This window comes from Puma concolor, chromosome C1, assembly GCF_028749965.1.
Source record: "Puma concolor isolate L17-30 chromosome C1, mPumCon1.1.hap2, whole genome shotgun sequence".
In the NCBI taxonomy this organism is placed as follows: Eukaryota; Metazoa; Chordata; class Mammalia; order Carnivora; family Felidae; genus Puma; species Puma concolor.
The window spans coordinates 104767022-104785895 of NC_141674.1; the positions used below are offsets into that span (position 1 = coordinate 104767022).

Sequence of the window (18874 nt, forward strand, 5' to 3'; positions counted from 1 at the left end):
GCTGTCTCTCTCTCTCTAAATAAACTTTTTTTAAAAAGTTACTATGGACTAGTTTGTATCCTCTAGAATTTTCAGTGATTTGGAGGGGAAAATTTTAAAAAAGAGAGAAGGGGGGGGCGCCTGGGTGGCTCAGTCGGTTAAGCTTCCGACTTCAGCTCAGGTCATGATCTCATGATCCGTGAGTTCGAGCCCCGCGTCGGGCTCTGTGCTGACAGCTCAGAGCCTGGAGCCTGTTTCAGATTCTGTGCCTCCCTCTCTCTGACCCTCTCCCATTCGTGCTCTGTCTGTCTCAAAAATAAACGTTAAAAAAAAAATTTAAAAAAAAAAGAGAAGGGAGGATTCTTTGGGAGTCATATGTTCATTATCCTGATTGTGTGATGGGTGTTATGGGTGTGCACATATGTCAAAACTTATCAAATTGTACACTTTAAGTATGTGTAGTTTACTGAATGTCAATTATAACTCATTAAAGCTGTAAAAATGTAAAAGAAAAAAAAGAAACTCAACCATACCTTGAATCCTAATGGTTTCCTAAAGAAGGAATCTCCTTTAATAGTTAATTTGAGGGACACCCGGATGGCTCGGTCGGTTAAGCCTGCCTCTTATCTGTGTCTCCCTCTCTCTCTGCCCCTCCCCCACTCACACTCTGTCTCTCTTTCTCTCTCTCAAAAACAAAATAATAAATGTTAAAAAAAATTTTTTTAAATAGTTAATTTGAGGTTGGAAGTTCCAGCATCCCTACAGGACAACTGAAAAGTAGGAACCAGGATGCCCGATTTTGATCCTGTATGCCAGCTCAGTAAGGACAAGAATCTTTTCTGAGATGTTCACTCTATTCTGAGCCTGGCCCGTAGTAGACTCGTTCAATGTCAGTTTAATGAACTAATGTTATCAGACAGAGGAGGGAGACTACAAATCCAGACCAAGTTCCAGACGGAAGGCATTCAAAGAAACAGTCTGACCCTATCGTGGCAACCAAGCTTCACCTACTCTCACCCATATACCCCTACATCTGACGCCTGAAGAAGGGGGATGCAAAAAGAGGAGTAAGAAGTCCCTACCTAAGCCCCATTCAGCAGACAGCCTAGAAGGGATAGGGACAAACTTAGGACTAGAGTTACTTTGGGAAAGAAAGATTTATTTTTGAAATCAAGGAAAACTTCAGGGCCTGGGGTCGTTGGGGTAAGAGTTTATGGGGTTGTACAGAGGGACACCATTTGGGAAGACCAGGGGCTGGAAACATTCCATCCTGTGTTAGCATATCACTGACCATTCCCATAACTCAGCCATCCTGGGATCAGCTCCCATTACCGAAGCTGCTTCCTGACTCATACTTGAACTTAGCCAAACCATCTCCCCCTGTCTGGACACCTCTCTCTCAACAGTTTCTTCATTCTTCCCACCCTTCCCACCACTCCATAAATAATGATTGTAACAGTCCTTTGAGATTCTTTGGTAACTCAAAGAAAAGAGAGGTTCTGTTCCCCTTAATGGAAAGGACTCAATCTTTCAGATGCTCTTCCTCTGGCAGCTGTACCCTCTCTTTCTCCATCAACCCCTCCGGTCTCCATTCTTCACGCCCAAAAGCAGTCCTGTGCCCATTTGCACAAATCCTAAAGCTGACCCTCATCCTCTCTAGGATGTGATCTACACCCCGCTGCTCTCTTCTGGCCCAAACCCTGGAGCCAGGCCCTGCAGCCCCCCTGTGGGCCCCTGTCTTCGAAGCAGCCCCTCCACGCTCTCCTCTCAACCCAGGCAGGCTGTTTACTGCCAAACCGTGGCCTCCCACCCAGCCTAACCCAGCAGGGGGTAGGCTGGGAGAAGGACCAAGGAGGGGGCCAAACGCAGTTCCAGATTGGGGAGGAATTTGCTGCCTCTCCCACACCTAGCAGTCTGGCTGGTGGAGGGACACGAAGGGGAGGAGACCCACGGGAAGTGGCCAAGAGAGATCCACGGTTTTCAGTCTGAGAACAGAACTGGAGGGAAGAAGCCAGCTCTGTGTATCCCTTCCTCCCTTCCCCAGGAATCAGACTTTTAACCCCTCTTGGTACCTGGGCAAAGAACACGGACCATGTGAGCCCTGTGCCTCAGATCTAGAAGCCCGGTTTGACACACCATCAAATATTTTAGATTCGACATCTTGAAGAAACTCCAGGTCTCTCAGTCTCTCCTCCTTAAAAAAAGATAGTGGATGCAGGAATCACAAGATAGAGAAAAAAGATTAGAGACAGATTTGAGAAAGAGAAAGAGTGTCGATCTCCATTTTCACAGAGTGCTATTTTTCAACCTGTGGGTCTTGACCCATGGGCGGATGGACGTATTTTGAGCAATATTTTTTTCAGTGGAGAATAACAGCAGAGAACATCCTAGAAAGAAAATAGTAAGGGTAAATACTATTTCAGGTTAGATGCGCCACGATGTAGTGTATTTCTTACTATGGATCATAATTGGGGGCCATTTGTGATTTTTAAAAAAAGTTTCCTTCCCCCACTCGCCTTTGAACAGAGAAAGCAGGGACACCCAACACCACACCGCCTCCTGCTTTATTTTCCATAGAGCTGGCCTCCGTGCATCTCCTCTGGTCTCATGCCGACTCCAGGCTTCAGGTTCTCAGGTCTGGGGTCCACAGTGTCATGTGGAGCCCCACCCATGCCATCCCCATGCCTGGCCCCACCCTCCAAAGCCTGATGGAGCCTCTGGAAGCCAGGGATGCTCTTACTCCCTGAAAGAAGAAATTCAGGAGTGAAATGCACACATTTCCATCTCCTCAGCCTCCTCCCACCCACGCCAAGATGCTAAAAGGGACGTCATCTACCTGGACCGGAGAAGATGCACAATGGCAGCAGGAAGAGCTGGGGTGACTACCCTCTGAATGAATGATGTGCAGGTGAAGGAGAGATTCTGGGGTTCACAGAGTCCCACCCTGCCACTCTGCCATCGTGGCTGTCTTTCCCTGGCGTCTCTAGCCCGGGGCCTTAGGAGAGCTACTCAACAAGTCTCGGTCCCCATCCCACGTTGGTCCCCTTCAGTCTACTTGCCCCCTGCCTCCCGCCTCTACCCAGTGATTCCGCAGATTGTGTCCTCTCAACTGACCTCGCTTCAAATGATCTACACCCCACAGGGCTCCCTAATGTCAGCCACCACCACATGGGGCAAAAAGAGACTCCAATTCCCTCTCTTTTCTTTCCCAAGTCCTTTCTCCAGGCTGCTTCCCCCATCACCCTTGACCCACAACTCACAACAGAGAAATCAGAAGAAGTCGCACACCCCTCAGGGCCCCGGCTGCCTCACTCTTCCTGTATGCTGAGGATTCGCAGCAGAATATTATACACATCTTGTTCCATGTAACCCTGTAAGTGACAGGAAGGAAAGAAAAGGAGATGAAAAACAGAAAATGGGGAGAGACAGATAAGGAATCGTTCTGTGCTTTAGTCGAATGCTGTTTTACTATGTCCCCTGCTTTATAGTATGTGACTTCTCTACAGCTGTTTCCTTGTCTTTCCAAGGAGATAATGATGTCTACTTTCCGGGACTCCTACGAGGGTTAAAAACTATGATTATAAAGCAGAGCACAACAAATGTTCGATTCTTTGTAGTTGTTATTCTTCCTAAGCAAGGAGCAAGCCACCCACCTCTCCTCCTTGGTGAGGGATAATTTGGCTCAGGATGAAACTGAGAAAGGGCATAAGGGACAGGAAAAGGCCTTGCAGTAGATCAGAGAATTGACGAGGAAAGGCAAATGCCTCTCCCCTCACATCCATGCACAACCACTCTTGATCTGCCTAATGAGATCTGGAGACCTGGCACTGAAACATCTAAAGTCCAGCTTTCTGGGGCGCCTGGGTGGCTCAGTTGGCTAAGCAGCCAACTCCTGATACTGGCTCAGGTCACGATCTCATATTCGTGAGATACAGTCCTGTGTCGGGCTCCACGCTGAACAGTGGAGCCTGCTTGGGATTCTCTCTCTCTCTCTCTCTCTCTCTCTCTCTCTCTCTCTCTCTGCACCCTCCCCTCAAAATAAATAAATAAACATAAACAAACAAACAAAGTCCAGCTTTACACAAATGACAGGTATGTGCAGGTAGGAGGAGGGACCCCAAATGCAATGCCCCCTGCCCGACTCTCTGTCCCTAGACCCTCCCGGGCTCACCTGAGCGGCATTCATCAGGTGCTTCCTATAGGCGGAGATGATCTCTTCATGGTTCTTCTGGGAATCCTGGGAGTGAGCACCGGTGAGAGATTTATGCACCCACCCCACACCCCAGCACACCCACCCTGACATGTCACCACCACCCTCCCTCCCCACAGCATGAGGAACAACAGAATGAAGTGGTTAGCTGTGCCACGTGGTCTCCCTCGGCCCATCAGTGGCCCAACCTGGACCCCCACCTGGCCAGGCCTCTGCAATTCCCAGAATCTCTCCCACGCATACCTCACTGCCATGGGCCACCCACCCTCTTCCCTAGTGGTGTCCATTTCCCTGAGGGCCAAAACATACCTGCAGCTGCAAGGCAAGGCGAGCATTTTCTCCCCGCACTGCCAAGACCTCCTCTGAAAGCTGTTCCAGCTTCTTCAACAATTCCTTGATCTAATAAATAAAGGTTAATTAAAAAAAAAAAAAAAAAAAAAAACTTTTAAAGGGGCGCCTGGGTGGCTCAGTCGGTTGGGCAACCGACTTTGGCTAGGGTCATGACCTCACGGTTCATGGATTTGAGCCCTGCATCGGGCTCTGTGCTAACCGCTTCCTCAGAGCCTGGAGCCTGCTTCTAATTGTGTGTCTCCCTCTCTCTGCACCTCCCCTGTTTGTGCTTTGTCTCTCTCTGACTCTCAAAAAATAAATAAATGTTAATAAAACAATTCCTTGATCTGAGGCCAGAAGGAAAGAAAGGGGACCAATGAGGCCCAAGTCACTTCCCACCCTGACACCACCCAGGGTCAAGGTCAGCTTTCTTTTATTGGGTATAGAATATGTGCCGGAAATTTTACACGCATTGTCTCAATTCATACCCAAAACAGCTCTTCTTCTGTCCCAAGAAGAACAAGACTTCTCTGAGAGAAGTGTGACTATTCACATTTTGTAGATAAGGAGACCAAGTTAAGTAATTTGTCAAGATCATACAGCTAATAGGTAACGAAATAATGATTTGAACCAAGATCTCTTTGAATTCATTGTTGGTGCTCTCCACTCTGTACCGAATCCTGATCTACTCGTGGCTGCTGACCACTGAGGGAAATAGAAGTGAGTTTTGTTTTTGTGGTTTGTGAGGCTGCGGCACAAACTTGGTTAATGGTAACCAGCGGTAATAGAAACGGCAGTAGTAGGGACACTAAACATAGCTCGCTTTTATTTACTGAATGCTTACCATTTACCAAAAGTTGTTTTGAGTATTTTAAATATACTATCTTATTAATGTAATGCTCATGAAAACCCTGTTATTGTCCCCATATCATAGAGGAGATTATAGATGAGGCCTAGATAAGAGACTTAGAGGTTCAGATAACTCACCCAAGATCAAGCAGTAAGTTTTGAAGCTGAAATTCAAATCCAGACGATGCCAGACCCCACAATTTTCTTTTGCACGTTTGTCTACATGCATCTTCTCCTTCAACACCAACAGAAAATTCCTCCTTTCTTTACTTAGCCCCACCCACACTGATTCCTATTCTGCGTAACAGTCCTTCTCTTGGTATGCACTCTACGTTCCAAAAAACATATACGCCCTATATTTTTAAATCACTCTACCTTTGACCAGACACACAACCTTTAATAAGACAACTGATCTCATTCATTTCATAGGCAGTTCTAAAATCACTACATCCATTTCTAAATTGATTTTTTCAGATTCCTCAAACACGTCTCCTAGAATCATGGAGACTTGACACTGACTACTGGAGTAGTCGCTGGGAAACTCCGGTTTCTAACGCGGGGGTTTTCAAACTTTTTAATTTGCATGGGGGCTCTCCCTGTTGATGGCAATCTTAGGTAGAATTCGTTGGGACTGAAGTGGAAAGGGGAGAGGGAAGTGTTCCAGGCTAGCCTACTCTTCTAAACCCATCGGCCCCTGAGTCACCTCCTCCGAACCCCAGCAAAACCACAGCAACCCACCCCGACGGACCTCAGGCCTCTTGCTGGGCTGATACAGCATCTGCACTGTTGAAGAGACCCGTGCTAATAAACCTTAGCAGTCCAGGGCCTGGACTAGCTCTGGCCTGGCCGCCCTGCTTCTAACCCCGAGTCCCACATTCGAATACCTAAGCCCCCTCCTCTCTTCTATCTATACCTTAACCTTACCTCCAATCTCAACCCCAAATCCCCGAGAGCCCGGAGAACACAGCGTGGTCCTTGCAGATGACGGGAGTTCGGTTCAGCGGTATGAAACTGACTAAACCAAGGCTGGTGCGTGTCGGCGAACCCTGAGCCGCACGGACACCTTCCCCGATGGCTGCTTCGCCCCGCTCACCTTCGCCTCCTTGTCCCGGCAGGCCCCGATGAGATGCTCCACCTTGTCCCTGAGCACCTCGGCCGTCTTCTCAAACTGCTGGGAGCGCCCGCGCAGCTCGGCGGCCTGGCGCTCCTGCTCTGCGGCCCGCGCCGCCAGGTCCCCGCTGCGGCGCCGCTCCTCCGCCGCGGCCTCGCGCAGCCGGCCCATCTCCCGGCACGCCGTGTTATACTTCTCCAGGAGGGCCTTCAGCTCCTGGCCCCAAGCCTGGGCCTGGGCCACCAGCGAGCCCCGCGTTTTCTCGTGCTGCCGCAGGCTGGCGGCCTCACGGGCCCGCAGCTCGGCCACCTCCTCAGTGGCCTGGTACAGCAGCTTCTTCAGCGTCCCGATCTCCTGGCTCTTCCCGCTCATCGTGGCCTGGACGGCCCGCAGCTCCTCCTCCAGCTTCCCCAGGTCCTGCTCCAGAGCGGCCACCTGGGGGGAGACTGGGCCCTGTGAGAAGGTGCCGGGTGGCTCCCCGCGGGGGCCGGGGGACCCGCGCAGCCGCCGGTTTTCCTGCTCCAGCCGGGCCAGCGAGTCTTGGGCCTCGCGGTGCCCGTCGGCCAGGGCGCGGATGCAGGCCCGCAGCTCCTCCAGGGGTTCGGCCGCCGTGCGCCCCGCGACGCCCCTGCCCACCACGTCCGGCGGCAGGTCGTCCCACAGCCCGCGGAGGCCACTGCTCTGGGAGGCCAGGCGCTGCCGCAGCTGCTCGGTGGCCTCCTTCTCCGCGGCCAGTTCATCTGTCAGCAGCCCCACGCTGCGCCGCAACTGCCGCAGCTGGTCCTGCGCCTCCGGCTTGGGGACGAAATCCCGCTGCAGACGCTGACTCAGGGACTGCGGCTCCCCCTGCAGCCGCTGCCTCTCCTGCCCCAGCTGACCCAGCTCCCCCAGCAGGTTACTGTTGCTCAGCCGCAGGGCCGCCACCTCCTTCTCCAACCGTCCCTTGGCCGGACCTCCTCCAGGCACCTGTCCCCTTGCGGGGGCCCCTAGAGGCTCTCCGCGAGCCCCAGGAGCCCCTGGCCGCCCCCCTTCATTCTCTTCGGAGGTGGTCTCTGGGCCGGCGTGCAGGGCTCCCTCTCCGGGCCGGGCAGCGGCGTCAGGGCTCACGGGTAATCCCGCCTTGGCCCTGTCCAGCCTCACCAGCACCTGCTCCAGCCTGGCCTCCATCTTCTCCCAGGCGGCCGCCGCAGCCTCGGCCCGGGGTGTCCCCAGAGCTCCCTCCAGGACCGGCCTTGACAAAACCCCTCGGGCGGCATCCTTTTCTCGCCACACCGCGGCCAGCTCCTCCCTCAGTTGTAGCAGGAGCTGGTTCACGTCTCCGGGGCCCACTGGTGCAGCCGCGGTGCCTGCTGGTTCAGCCCCTGGGGCCCGGGGCCCCTCTTTCTGGCCAGCACGTGGCTTGTCGGTGTGATCAGGGCCAAGGGCCTGTCCACCGCTGGTGGTCAGCTGCTGTCCTGTGGCTTTCCCAATGGTCTCAGACCTGGGGCTCTGGGGTGGCCCCTGTTCTTCCGGTTGGGCCCCTCCAGGGGCTTCATACGGGACCTCCCCCGAGACCGAATCCTCTGCTTTCTTAGAAGCTAACGCCCGTTTGGCTGCAGCTGCAGCTGCTGCCTGCTGCTGCTTCTTTAGTTCTTGAATGCGCTCGGCCAGAAGGTCCAGGGGACAACCCTGCTCCATGCCATCTCCTCCAGGCCGGAGACTAGAGCCCTGCCCTCCTGGAGTCCCAGGCTGTGGTGATAGGAGAAGCCCCAGCTCCTGCACCTGCTCTCGAATCCCGTTCTCCAGGCCCAGGCAGGCTGCAGCTCGAGCCTCGCTCTCTTCCGTCTTTCGCACCAGCTCCTGCTCCAACTGAGAAACCTTCCTCTGCTCCTCTTCATACTTCCGCCTCCACTCATCCGGGCATGGGTCTTCCTCCTCCTCTTCCTCGGGCTCCGCTCTCCACGGGCTCTGGGGTGGAGAAACCACCAGAGACTCTGATGGGGAGGCCTACATAAAAAAAGGAATAGTGAAGTCGGGCAGCTAGCCCAGCCCCCGGACGGCCTTTCCGCTCTTAGACTGTCTTGATGCCCCGAAGACCACTCCCTGGGAGATATCCCAGTGAGATAGCCTGGGGAGGGAGATGGGGAGGGGAAGGTCAGAGGCAAAAGGCACTTAGGGTCTTACCTGGGATGTAAGATCCAGATGTTGAGCAAGCCCCTGACCTATACAAAAAAGCAGGGGGGGGGGGGAGATGAGAGCAGAGATAGGTCCTCTTCCAGCCCACACTTTATCTTCAGACTTTTTCTGAGAGGAACAGTCCCTCGATGCAATAACCTTCCCACACATGTCTTCATGGTGCCAGGAGCCACCCCCGTTGAAAGGGTCCCTGACTATCTAGCATCTTCGGTTCACCATCCCAGAGATCGGCCAGCTCATTCATTTTGTCTGCTCACTTATTTATTGGGCACTGTGTCAGGCACGGTTATAGGCACCAGGACCTCACTGGTGAGCAAAACAGCCAGTGGCCGGCCTAGTGGGGGAGACGGAGACTGACCGTCAAATCTCACGAATAGATTTACGATCACAACCCATAAATGCTAGCGATAGTACCAAGCAGAATTGCCTTCAGCGAGACAAGGCTGCATGAAGGGACTTTGTGACCATGCTTTTGAGAATTTGGGCTCATTTCACAAGTAGCAGCAATAAGTAAATCAACATTCCACTAGCTAGTGACGATAGAGGGATTCTTTGTCCAGGAACAAACGGCATTCTAAGAAGCTTCTGGGATTCTAAGGCTATCCGGGAGAACTTCGAAGTTACGGAAGGGAACCTGCCTTACCTCCCTGCCGCCCCTGCCGGAGCAGGGCCTGCCGGAGCAGCCTCCACAGCTCCCTGTCCTCCGAGCGTACAGCATAATGCAGAGCGTCGTGCCCCTCGTTGTCCACCGCCCCTGCGTCTGCCCCGTGGCTCAGGAGCAGCTCGGCCACCTCCGCGCTGCCTTTCTCACAGGCCAGGATCAGAGCCGACCTGTGGGTTGGGACAGATCTGGGCATAGGCCTTCCCCAGGGAATCCAGGAGTCCTGGTTCCAGAAATTCCGCTCAGAGTCAGATCTCACTCGGTGCAGCAAGGAGAACCACAGACCAGTGCCAGCCAATGACAAAGTGTTCGAGCAGACCAGAACTGTTCAAATGCCGTTCCTTGGAGGTGCAGCATCAGAAAGCCGGGGGCCAATTTGAAGGGCTCTGTGTTCATCTACTTTCTATATTGAGGTGCTGCATGACTTCTTTATTGGCAAAAGGATCCCATTGCTTAGAAGATAGTTTGAAAACCAGTAAATTAAGCAAATGAACCCAGAAGCATCGATTCCACTCCTGGAGTCATCTGTGCCAGGAAGTCATCTGTGCCTTCTGAGCAACTGCTCAGAAGGAAGGAGGTTCCCAAGAAAACAGAGACTAGTCTTCCTTCTTCCCCAAAACACAGACACACAGACGCGCGCGCGCGCACACACACACACACACTTTGCCCAGGGGCTCCTTTCTAGAGTGGTCAATGTCTGGATTTGGGAAGGGGGGTGGGGAAGGCTCACTTGGCATCCTTGTCCGTGACATTAACCTGGGCACCTCTCTGCAGTAGCTGTGAGCAGATAGCTGCATGGCCACCCAGCGATGCGATCATCAGGGGTGTACGTCCGTCCTGCACAGATTGTGGGAAGGGAGGGGAGTTCATGAGGATCCAGGGGGAGCCAGGGGCTTGACAATTCTACCAACTGCCCTCTCCCGACATCTCTCCAGAAAAAAGCCCAGATGCAGGGGCTGAATACTCCTTTTGGGTGAGAAGTCCTCCAGGAGATAAGGCCTAACCTCTCCATGAAGAAGAGGAGGAGGAGCAGAGGGAGAAGGAAGAGGAGGTGTGTGCAGCCGCGGTCATGGAGCTGAGCCAGTCAAGCTCTGAGAGAGAGAGAGAGAGAGGGAGGGAGAGAGAGTAGCAGCCTCCCTGCGAAGGTCACCGCCCAGTGGACACTCACATTATCTGGGACGTTCAGGAAGGCTTCGTGGTCACACAGCAGGAGAACACTTGAGGCACAGCCAGAGGAGGCTGGGGGAGGGATGTTGGGTTAAGAAGAAGCAGGAAAGACACCTAGTCAGACTATGACCCAACATCGCCGCCAACCATTTCAGCAGTCAGCCCTGGCCTGCCCTGCTCCCCAAATGTTGTCTTCCCTCCCCTTCCGCCCGCTGGTCCCTGCAGCCACCCCATTTCCCACCGGTCCCCTGGCACATACCTGCCCAGTGCAGCGGACTACGATTCTCTGCATCCACAGCATCTTCGTTGGCACCATGCTGCAAACAGCCACAAAGGAGAGCAGCATGGGGCATGGCGGGTCCACTCTTATCACATACCCCCTCTTAGGGCACCAGCTTCCATAGTACTATGGGGAGGGGAAGGAGGACCGTGGCTCTGGCCAACTACTAGGCAAGCCCAATCCACCCCTGGTGGATGATAAGCAGCCTTGAAATTCAGCCCTGGGTCCTAAACCTAAGGCCCAAGAAAAATCAGATTATAGGCAAAGAAGCACGTTAGGGAAAATGACACCTGGGTCCATGCCTGGGACTTTAGGATCATAATTGGGGAACTTGGAAAGGGCCAGGAAGAACAAAAGCAGAAGAGCCATTTGCCCCGTGGCCTGTTGAACTGTGCCTTTTGGAGACCAGTTTCTAGATTGTCTGCATGTCGTTTCATCTATGTATCTGTCTTAGTGCTCCTAGCCTGCAAGCTCCTTAAAAACAGATGGTAGAATTTGGGGTGGATGTGAACACCTCTGTCCTCCGGCCACCTGCCCAGCCACTCAGCAGTTGGCCTCCGCAGGGGCTCTGCCAATGGCATGTGAATGACGGGCAGGCAGTCCCTGGGAACACAGCTCTATGACCGGCCCTCAAGGGCAGCATGAAGCATGGTGTCCGCACATAGTAGGCGTTACATAAAAGTTTGTGAATTAATGAATACGTGACTATCAGCTCTCTTGCTGATGAGAGGGGGATGAGAGGGGTCCATTTGACCAAATGTTGCTTGTGACTGTAAGACAAAGTTAGAAGATTCTAGGCCCACTTCCTCCCTTCCCACAAGTAGTATCAAGAGATTTCTGTTACCTGCAGCAGGACTTTGACACATTGTGGCTGGCAGGAGATGGTGGCCAAGTGCAGGGCAGTGCTTCCTGGAAAGAGAAAGAAGGGGAGATGGAGGGCGGGTGGCCCCATGCAAGCCGATGACTCACAGGGAGGGAAGGCAAGAGACGCACAGATAATCAGGGGGAGATTAGAGAGAGAAGCAAGCTCTCAGCCCCATGGGGCCAGAAATTCCTGTTCCCCCAGTGCCTGGTACCTGGCAGAGGTAGGAGTAGGGGTGAGGTAAACCCAGAGAAGGGTTTGCAGAGAGGGGAGCCCCTGGAAGGATGCTGGCCAGAGCCGGTGAGGAAGATGTGGGGGCCACAGTTAGAACTTCCGGCAGTTGGTGTCCCCCCACCCCTCCCACCCCCCCCCCCCCCCCGCCATTGCTGCTGTAAAAGGAGAGGCCAACAGCTTGGCCCAGTGCATGGTCTAACTCACCATCCTCGTTTTTGCTGTTGATGTCAGCTCCATTTGCCAGCAGGATAGTCAGACATTCTGTCAGGCCTTTGGAGGCTGCCAGATGAAACCTGCCAGAATCAAGGCCAAGGGACAGAAGGATGAAGGGACCAGTAGATGAGGGATGCGGGAGGCTTTGTAAGCACTGCCTGCTGTACTCCTTCACCCCCAGAGCCAATCCCCACAACAGACAGGGGAGTTCCCCGAGCCTGACTTTCTGAGGAAAAGGCTATGTGGCTTACTGTCACAAAGGCAGAGGAGGCTGGGAAGCAAAGACAGAAATAAGAGCTACAGGTCTCAAGCAACCTAGACTCTTGCAGGGGTGTCCAGGGAGCGCATAGCTAACCACCTGTTACTCTGACCACATGGGCCTTTACAACTGGGACTGTCCTAGAACAAGGCAGCCAGAGAGCAGAGCAGCGGACTGGACATTTGAAGGCTCACTTGGGCAGAGACAGGGATAATGTCCCTCCTGTCCGGATCACTCTGTCTAGCTATGTGATGCTCATGGCTACCACTTGGTTCCTAATGGCTCAAGCTTACACACCCTCCTACCCTTGCAATAAATAAACGTTGTTGTTAGAAATACACCGTTTTCTGTTTGTTTCATGGGCTTCCTGTCTGGTTTTTTTGTTTTGTTTTTTGCCAGTTTTGTCAACCTGGGTTGTGAGATTGGACTCAGGATAGCTTCTTCTCTCACCATGTGTAGCACTCGATCCATAGCAAACCCTGACCAATACGCTTTCCGATTAAGACAAAAAGGGCTCTGAGGCTGTAGGCACTCCCTGGTCCTACCTGATCTTGGGGTTTAGGACTTTCAAAGGGAACCACATATCAAGGGGAGGGAGGGTGCTTTGGAGGGGCTACTCACGAGGACTGGCCGCTCGAGTTCAGCTTGGTGGGTCGGGCCGACTTCCTCGAGGCCAGGGAGGCCACGCGTCCCACATCCCCCCGCTGCACTGCCTCCAGCAGCTTCTGGTCGCGGCGGTTCCATTTCTCCACCTGGTCCAGGGCCACAAATGGTGCGAACAAAGGGGGTGGGGTTGGAGTGGAAAAAGGAAAGAAGGATGACAGGCAACAGAAGAGAGACATGGCCGAGGTCCTTCCAACATGCCACAAGTCCCTCAGCCTAGATCATTCCGTGCTGTACTGAGAAACCACTGCTGGTTATTGTCGGCCCTGTAGACTACTGGGTTTACGGTCATGTTCGAGTACTGGATGCAGAGTATTTCAGATGTCTTTTTTTTTTTTTTAAATCATCATATGTGATTATTGCTGTCAGGTGCACAAGCTCAGAGCGATCCTAGCCACGACGACTTTCCCTTTGGCTCTCCAGGTCTTGCCCGAGCAAACTGAACCACACCAACCACTCCCAGTTGGGCTCACGTTACCGCTCATCTCCCCACGCTGCTTTGCTTCTTGTCCTCAGATTTCTGCGACGCCAAGGCACCTAGCTTTACACCACGGCTAGGAGTCCAAATACCCAGCCATACATGCCATCTCTACCCCTCGGCTTTGGGCCCCCAACCTGGGAGGGGAAGCAGAGTTTCTGTTTTCCCATCTCATTTCTATGCCCTTTCCGTCCCCTTCCATGGCACAGCCACCCAAAGGCAAAGATAGGTCTCTAGCTAGGCTTGAGGAGGCAGCTCCCGTCCCCCTCCCTCCCCAGGCCTCCCTCCTCTTCACCCTGGCAGGGAGCAGCTGTCCCCGGCAACAGCCACACCTGCATGCATTGTTCCATCATTCCCGCTTGACTTTTGCAGGTGGCCGGGTAATTACAATAATTGAGGTATGGCAGGGCGTGAAAGAGAGAGAGCTGTGTGGAAACACCCAGGGCTGAGAGCACAGAACAGCCTGATTGGATCCAGAGAGGGGAAGGGATGCAAACATCTGGGATATGGTGAAAAGGGTCCTGGATGCACATTTTGTCAGCAGGCCCGAGTTCGGGGCCTGGTTCGGCCACTTTCTCACCTTTGGGACCCAGAACAAGCGACGGAACACCTCTGTTTCCCCATCTATAACGTGTGGGAAATAATTACTACCTCATCACGCTGTGAGCATTAAATGAGCTAACCTCATATGAGGTATATAAAATCTCTTTGTAACCTGTAAAGAACCCTACGAGCGAGCGTATGTATTCTTCTAACCAAACAGGAAGTGGGAGGGGCTGGGGGTGATACATTACATTTTATGAGGTGTAATCGCAACAAGAAAGAGGCTTTGGGAGGAGGTGGAAAAAAATAGGGTCTATGGCAGCCCAATAACTCATTTTGGGATACTATTTTCATAGCCAGGGCAAACTATGTTGCAAAAGCAGGAGAGATTTGAAACGCCCACGACGTAAGAGTGATCTCAGGCTAGCACAGCCCTTGTGACTCCATACAGTCTTTTTCAAGTGCTGTTTCAATTAGCCTCTCAACATCCCTGGAAAGCAGGCAGGGCTGAAATTATTTGATCTGACAGCAGAAGAAACTCAAGCACACTGTCGCTGGATAACTGTCCAGGGTCACACCACAAACTAGTGGTGAAATTGAGATCACAACCCAGGCCACCTGACGCCCAATGCTGGTCCTCACCACCAGACCACACGCACTACTGTGGAAGAGGGTTTACTTATTTCCATGTACGCAGTCTAAGGCGGCCTCTGGGGCAAAGCCACCCACCCTCAGACGCTACTCCCTGCACAGAGAAGAGTCTCCAAACAGGTTAAGTCTCCAAGGGCAAAATAAACAAAGTGTCTGCTCCATATACCAACAGACTCTGGGATGTAGGAACATGTTATCCAATGTCCCTTGAGGACGAGTTACAGCCAGAAAAAGCAGAAAGTTAGAATTACGCCTCCACCGCAGGACACTGCCATCAGCTGATCTCAATCTGAAGTCCTCTGCTTAAAATCCTGATTCTAACACGTTCTGTCCTTGTGAATTTAGGCATGTAACGACTTCTCTGAACCTCAGCTTCCAAGTGATATAATGTGCTATAAAGCACCTAGCACTATGCCACATAGTGGGTGCACAATAAATGCTAGTTCCAATCCCCATCCTTCCTAGCCTTGCTGGGCACATTTTGGATGTGCCAGAAATTCTGGGTTCAGAATTCTCCATACAGGGGAACGGGAGGCAGGGATCTTGCTCATATCAGCCAATGCATAAGAGCCAGGCTGTAGAGATGGTGAAGGTGGGTCTTAGCAACATAGACACATTTCTTTCCACTAGAGAGCTCTAAATCCACCTGATTTTTTAAATATATATATTTTTAAAGTTTTATTTATTTATTCTGGGACAGAGAGAGGCAGAGAAAGGGAGAGAGAGGGGATCCCAAGTAGGCTCTGCACTGATAGCGCAGAGCCCGACCCAGTGCTTGAACCCACGAACCATGAGACCTTGGCCTGAGCCAAGATCAAGACTCAGATGCCCAACTGAGCCACTCAAGCGCCCCTAAATCCACCTTGTTTGTTTCCTATAATCTTGTTACCCTAAGAAGAATTTAGAATAGGTGGAAATTCTTCACGGCCAAACCTCTGTAGAACTAGGATGAAGGACAGAGGATGCTTCCATATTCCAAGATCCAGTCCACTGCTCACCCCAGCTCCTTGGACAAGAGGCACTGGGTTGCCATCACAGCCTCAAGGGAGCAATCACCACATTAATCAGCAGACTCAAAAACAAGGATAAGCTTTGTATTTCTGTAACCAAGATTAGGGGCCTTTGTACAAGTAATTGTGGCCTTACCTTATCTCTGGCTGTGTGCCCATAAGCATCCTACTGAGATGGGACACACCAACAGGAGAGAGAGAAAGACTGGCTATGTGTGTAGGACAGGTGCGTGGAAATGGAAAGGCTGCCTTAGAGGAAGCAGGAGCTGACTCTCAAAAAAAAATTTTTTTTAATGCAATTGACATTCCTCTAAGCTGATTCAGTGCCAACTGTTGAAAGCTATTTTTTGGTCTACTTCCTACATAGGCAGAGAAAGCTAATAGGTAAGACTCCCTCAAAAAGCATCATCTATCAATCAGACTAAAATAAAACGAGACCATAAGAGTCGGGTTTTTATTTGTGTCTTTGTTTTGCTCTTTATATTCTGGATAACTTAGAATAACTTTAAAATGATCACTGATCTTCGCTCCTGATCTCAATCTAAGGGTGCGGGGATCTGGCCCTGGACCCGGGGGTGGGAGTGGAGACAGGCAGGGGCAATCCTCCGGTGAGACTTGGAAGCCAGGCTTTGGGAGTGGCCAGGAAGGCTTGTTGCATTGTTTCTCTGACAAACATGTTCAGAGTGGTTAGCCACCCAAGGAGTGGAGGAATTTATCATAAGGGTGAGGAAGTTTCAGGAGGAAACAATTTGCAGCTGACACTGGCCTATTTTTTAAGCTTTTTGTGATCCATCCTCACCAAGGCAACTGTTTTCTTTCCAGCTAGATAGTTCTAAATCCACCCAATTCACTTCCTATGAGCTTGTGACACTAAAGAGAGTCGAGAATGGGTGGAAATTCTTCATAGCCAAACATCTGTAGAGCTGGCGTGAGGGAGGGATGTTTCCAAATTCCAACATTCCATCCATTGCTTACTCCAGCACCTTGGAAAGGAGACGCTGACCAAGGATTGGAGAATCAGGAAAAATGAAATAATTTCCCCATTCCTAAGGAGCAGGCCGACTGCACAGACCGGAAAGGGAAGGGCAATGTGGAGGACTTTCAGTGACTAGGGAAGAGTCCGTGTGAATCAGAAAATCATTATCAGTTAAGACGGAATCTGAGTAGCTTCAGTTTCTGGTACCTATCCTAGTCAGCCAGTAAATGCATTTTGATTGGCTGATCCATGTGTGGAGATGACGGGAGAAGCAATCACAAGTGGGACAAGGACAGGCCTCAACAGAGTTCCTACTCTTGCCTCATAGCTCACTCACGTCCAGGCTTCTGTGGCCTGCCCTTGCAGAGCGAGCTGAGCTGTTCTCATGTTTGCTCCTGAGGGACACCACTAAGTCAGGTTAGGCTAAGTAACATTCCCACAGGTCGCTGGCTACTTCACTTCTAAATGAGCCCCAATCCCAATCTCCACAGAAAATGCCATCCCCCGATAGGGGGTCTCTCTATAAGAGATCTTCAGGGAAGAGGCAGCTACGTCCTCTCTGTGCCCCACCTTCTGTAATCGGCCTCGTGTTGTTTTCTGGGAGAACATGGGGAATAGAGTGACTTCTACTGGGAGCTCTCAGAGAGCATCCACTATACCCTCTTCTCCTATGGTCACCTTTCCCCAACTCAGTCCAGGAAGCAGAGAGCACAAGGCCTAAGCAACTGAGTAAGGGTTCTCAATGAAGGAAGATTCTGGGGAGAAACAGGCAGGAGGTCTTGACTGGTCCAAGAACCAATCTGATAACCAGACACTGCAGTGAGCTGGCCAGGGTGGATTCTGCAGGCAACTTACCCAGTTTCTTGGGGAGCTGCCAGACAAGTATGTCTCCTCTACCAGTGCCTGCCAGGCTGGGGGACTGCAAGATTAACCCACAGAGAGCAGGCAGAAGGAGGTTGGGGCAAAAGGGGGAAAACTAGGGTTGACAACCATTGGGCAGAGAGGGGCAGGGAGCCGAAGGGGGCAAGGAGGAGGCTGCTGGTGTGGGAGTACCAATTGGAAAGAAGTCTGGAGCGATGTTGGAGAGCCACTGGTGCTGATGAGATAGCAGGAGTGGAAGAGGCCGGGGGGCGGGGGGAGGGGGAGATGGGAGGCAGGGACAGAGAAGATTTTGAAGCAGGGCTAATGGAAGGCACTGGCCTGGGAGTTTGTTGGGCCGAGAGGAAACAGCAAGGATAGAGCCATATGAGAGGGCAGGGTTGTAAGGACAGATCAGGGCTGAAAATGGGGCTGTGGGGCAAAACTTGGGACATAGAGTGGAACTTGGGGCTGAGCAGGGGCTGGGGATAGAGCAGATGCTTGGTGTTCAGTACTGTGAGAGAGCAAAAGTAGACACGGCCTTCAGGGAGGGGCAGGGGCTGCAGGAAATATCTTAGAAGTTGAGGGTGTACATGCTAGGAGGACAAGAAAGGGCCAAGAGAAAGGAACTTGGGGGAGGGCAGACGTTAGGGAAGGCAAGTCGGCGGCTAGAGGACCAGGGTCTTGGGGAAGGCAGGGCTGGCGGGCTGCATTGCGGGAGTGGAAGAGCTGGAAAGACCGATAAAGAGAAAAGGCGATGGTGCATGAAGATGGGACTCAGGACTTCTGTCACCACAGGGCTTGGACCCCAGCCCCATCCTCCCGGACATTTTGGCACCTACCGCCACCTGTGAGCTGGAGCAGGAGAAGATGCGCTTCATGGCCAGGGCCAGAGCCACGGGGGGACGGGGACGCGCGGAGAACGGGGCTACAGGTTCCCGAACCCACGGGACTCGGCTGCGGCTCTGCAAGAGACAGCTGTCAAAAGCAGAGTGGGACCTGTTCCAGGACCCGCCCCAGGACCCGCTGGGTTCAATCAGATACGAGAACCCGAGAACTGGCCTTAAAACTCCGCCCCTGGCCCTGCCCTACTCTGACGTTGCAAAAGCAAAAAACCTGCAGTCTTTGGCTGCGACTTGGGCATGGTCTCAAACCTCGCCCTCCCAAAGCAAACCCGCCTCCGGCTCCAACCCACTCTATGGCAGAAGGTACCACCGGAGCTCAGGCTAAAACTCCGCCCCCAGCCCCACCCCTCCGCAGTTTCAGGCTGCGGCTCCGCCCCCAAGCCCCGCCTCAGCTCCGCCCTTTCAGGCGTGGCTTCAGGTCTGAGCTTCGCTAGGTCGGCTGTGTTCTTACCAACTGTCG

General features: G+C 52.5%; 1 protein-coding gene across 4 annotated transcripts; it reads right to left on the reverse strand.

The window, feature by feature from the left end:
* Positions 1 to 1117: 1117 nt before the first annotated feature.
* Positions 1118 to 18524, reverse strand: ANKRD35 (ankyrin repeat domain 35). Of its 4 annotated transcripts, none has more exons than XR_015255056.1 (14): positions 12952 to 13741; positions 12063 to 12151; positions 11607 to 11671; positions 10742 to 10799; positions 10484 to 10554; positions 10046 to 10152; positions 9298 to 9485; positions 8643 to 8680; positions 6462 to 8465; positions 4499 to 4588; positions 4151 to 4216; positions 3240 to 3350; positions 2496 to 2722; positions 1118 to 2366 (listed from the first exon to the last, which is right to left on the reverse strand). XR_015255056.1 is itself a non-coding variant. In XM_086718029.1 (14 exons), exons 1-13 carry the CDS (start codon positions 18388 to 18390, stop codon positions 3288 to 3290), a joined length of 3009 nt encoding a protein of 1002 aa, XP_086574155.1. In that variant the 5' UTR covers positions 18391 to 18524; the 3' UTR covers positions 1118 to 2366; positions 3240 to 3287. The 4 variants fall into 4 exon arrangements, 3 of the variants coding, with proteins under 3 accessions (XP_086574155.1, XP_086574154.1, XP_086574153.1); XM_086718029.1 differs by lacking the exon at positions 2496 to 2722 and adding an exon at positions 18352 to 18524 and having other exon boundaries at positions 12952 to 13082; XM_086718028.1 differs by having other exon boundaries at positions 1118 to 2722.
* Between the last annotated feature and the right edge of the window lie 350 nt (positions 18525 to 18874).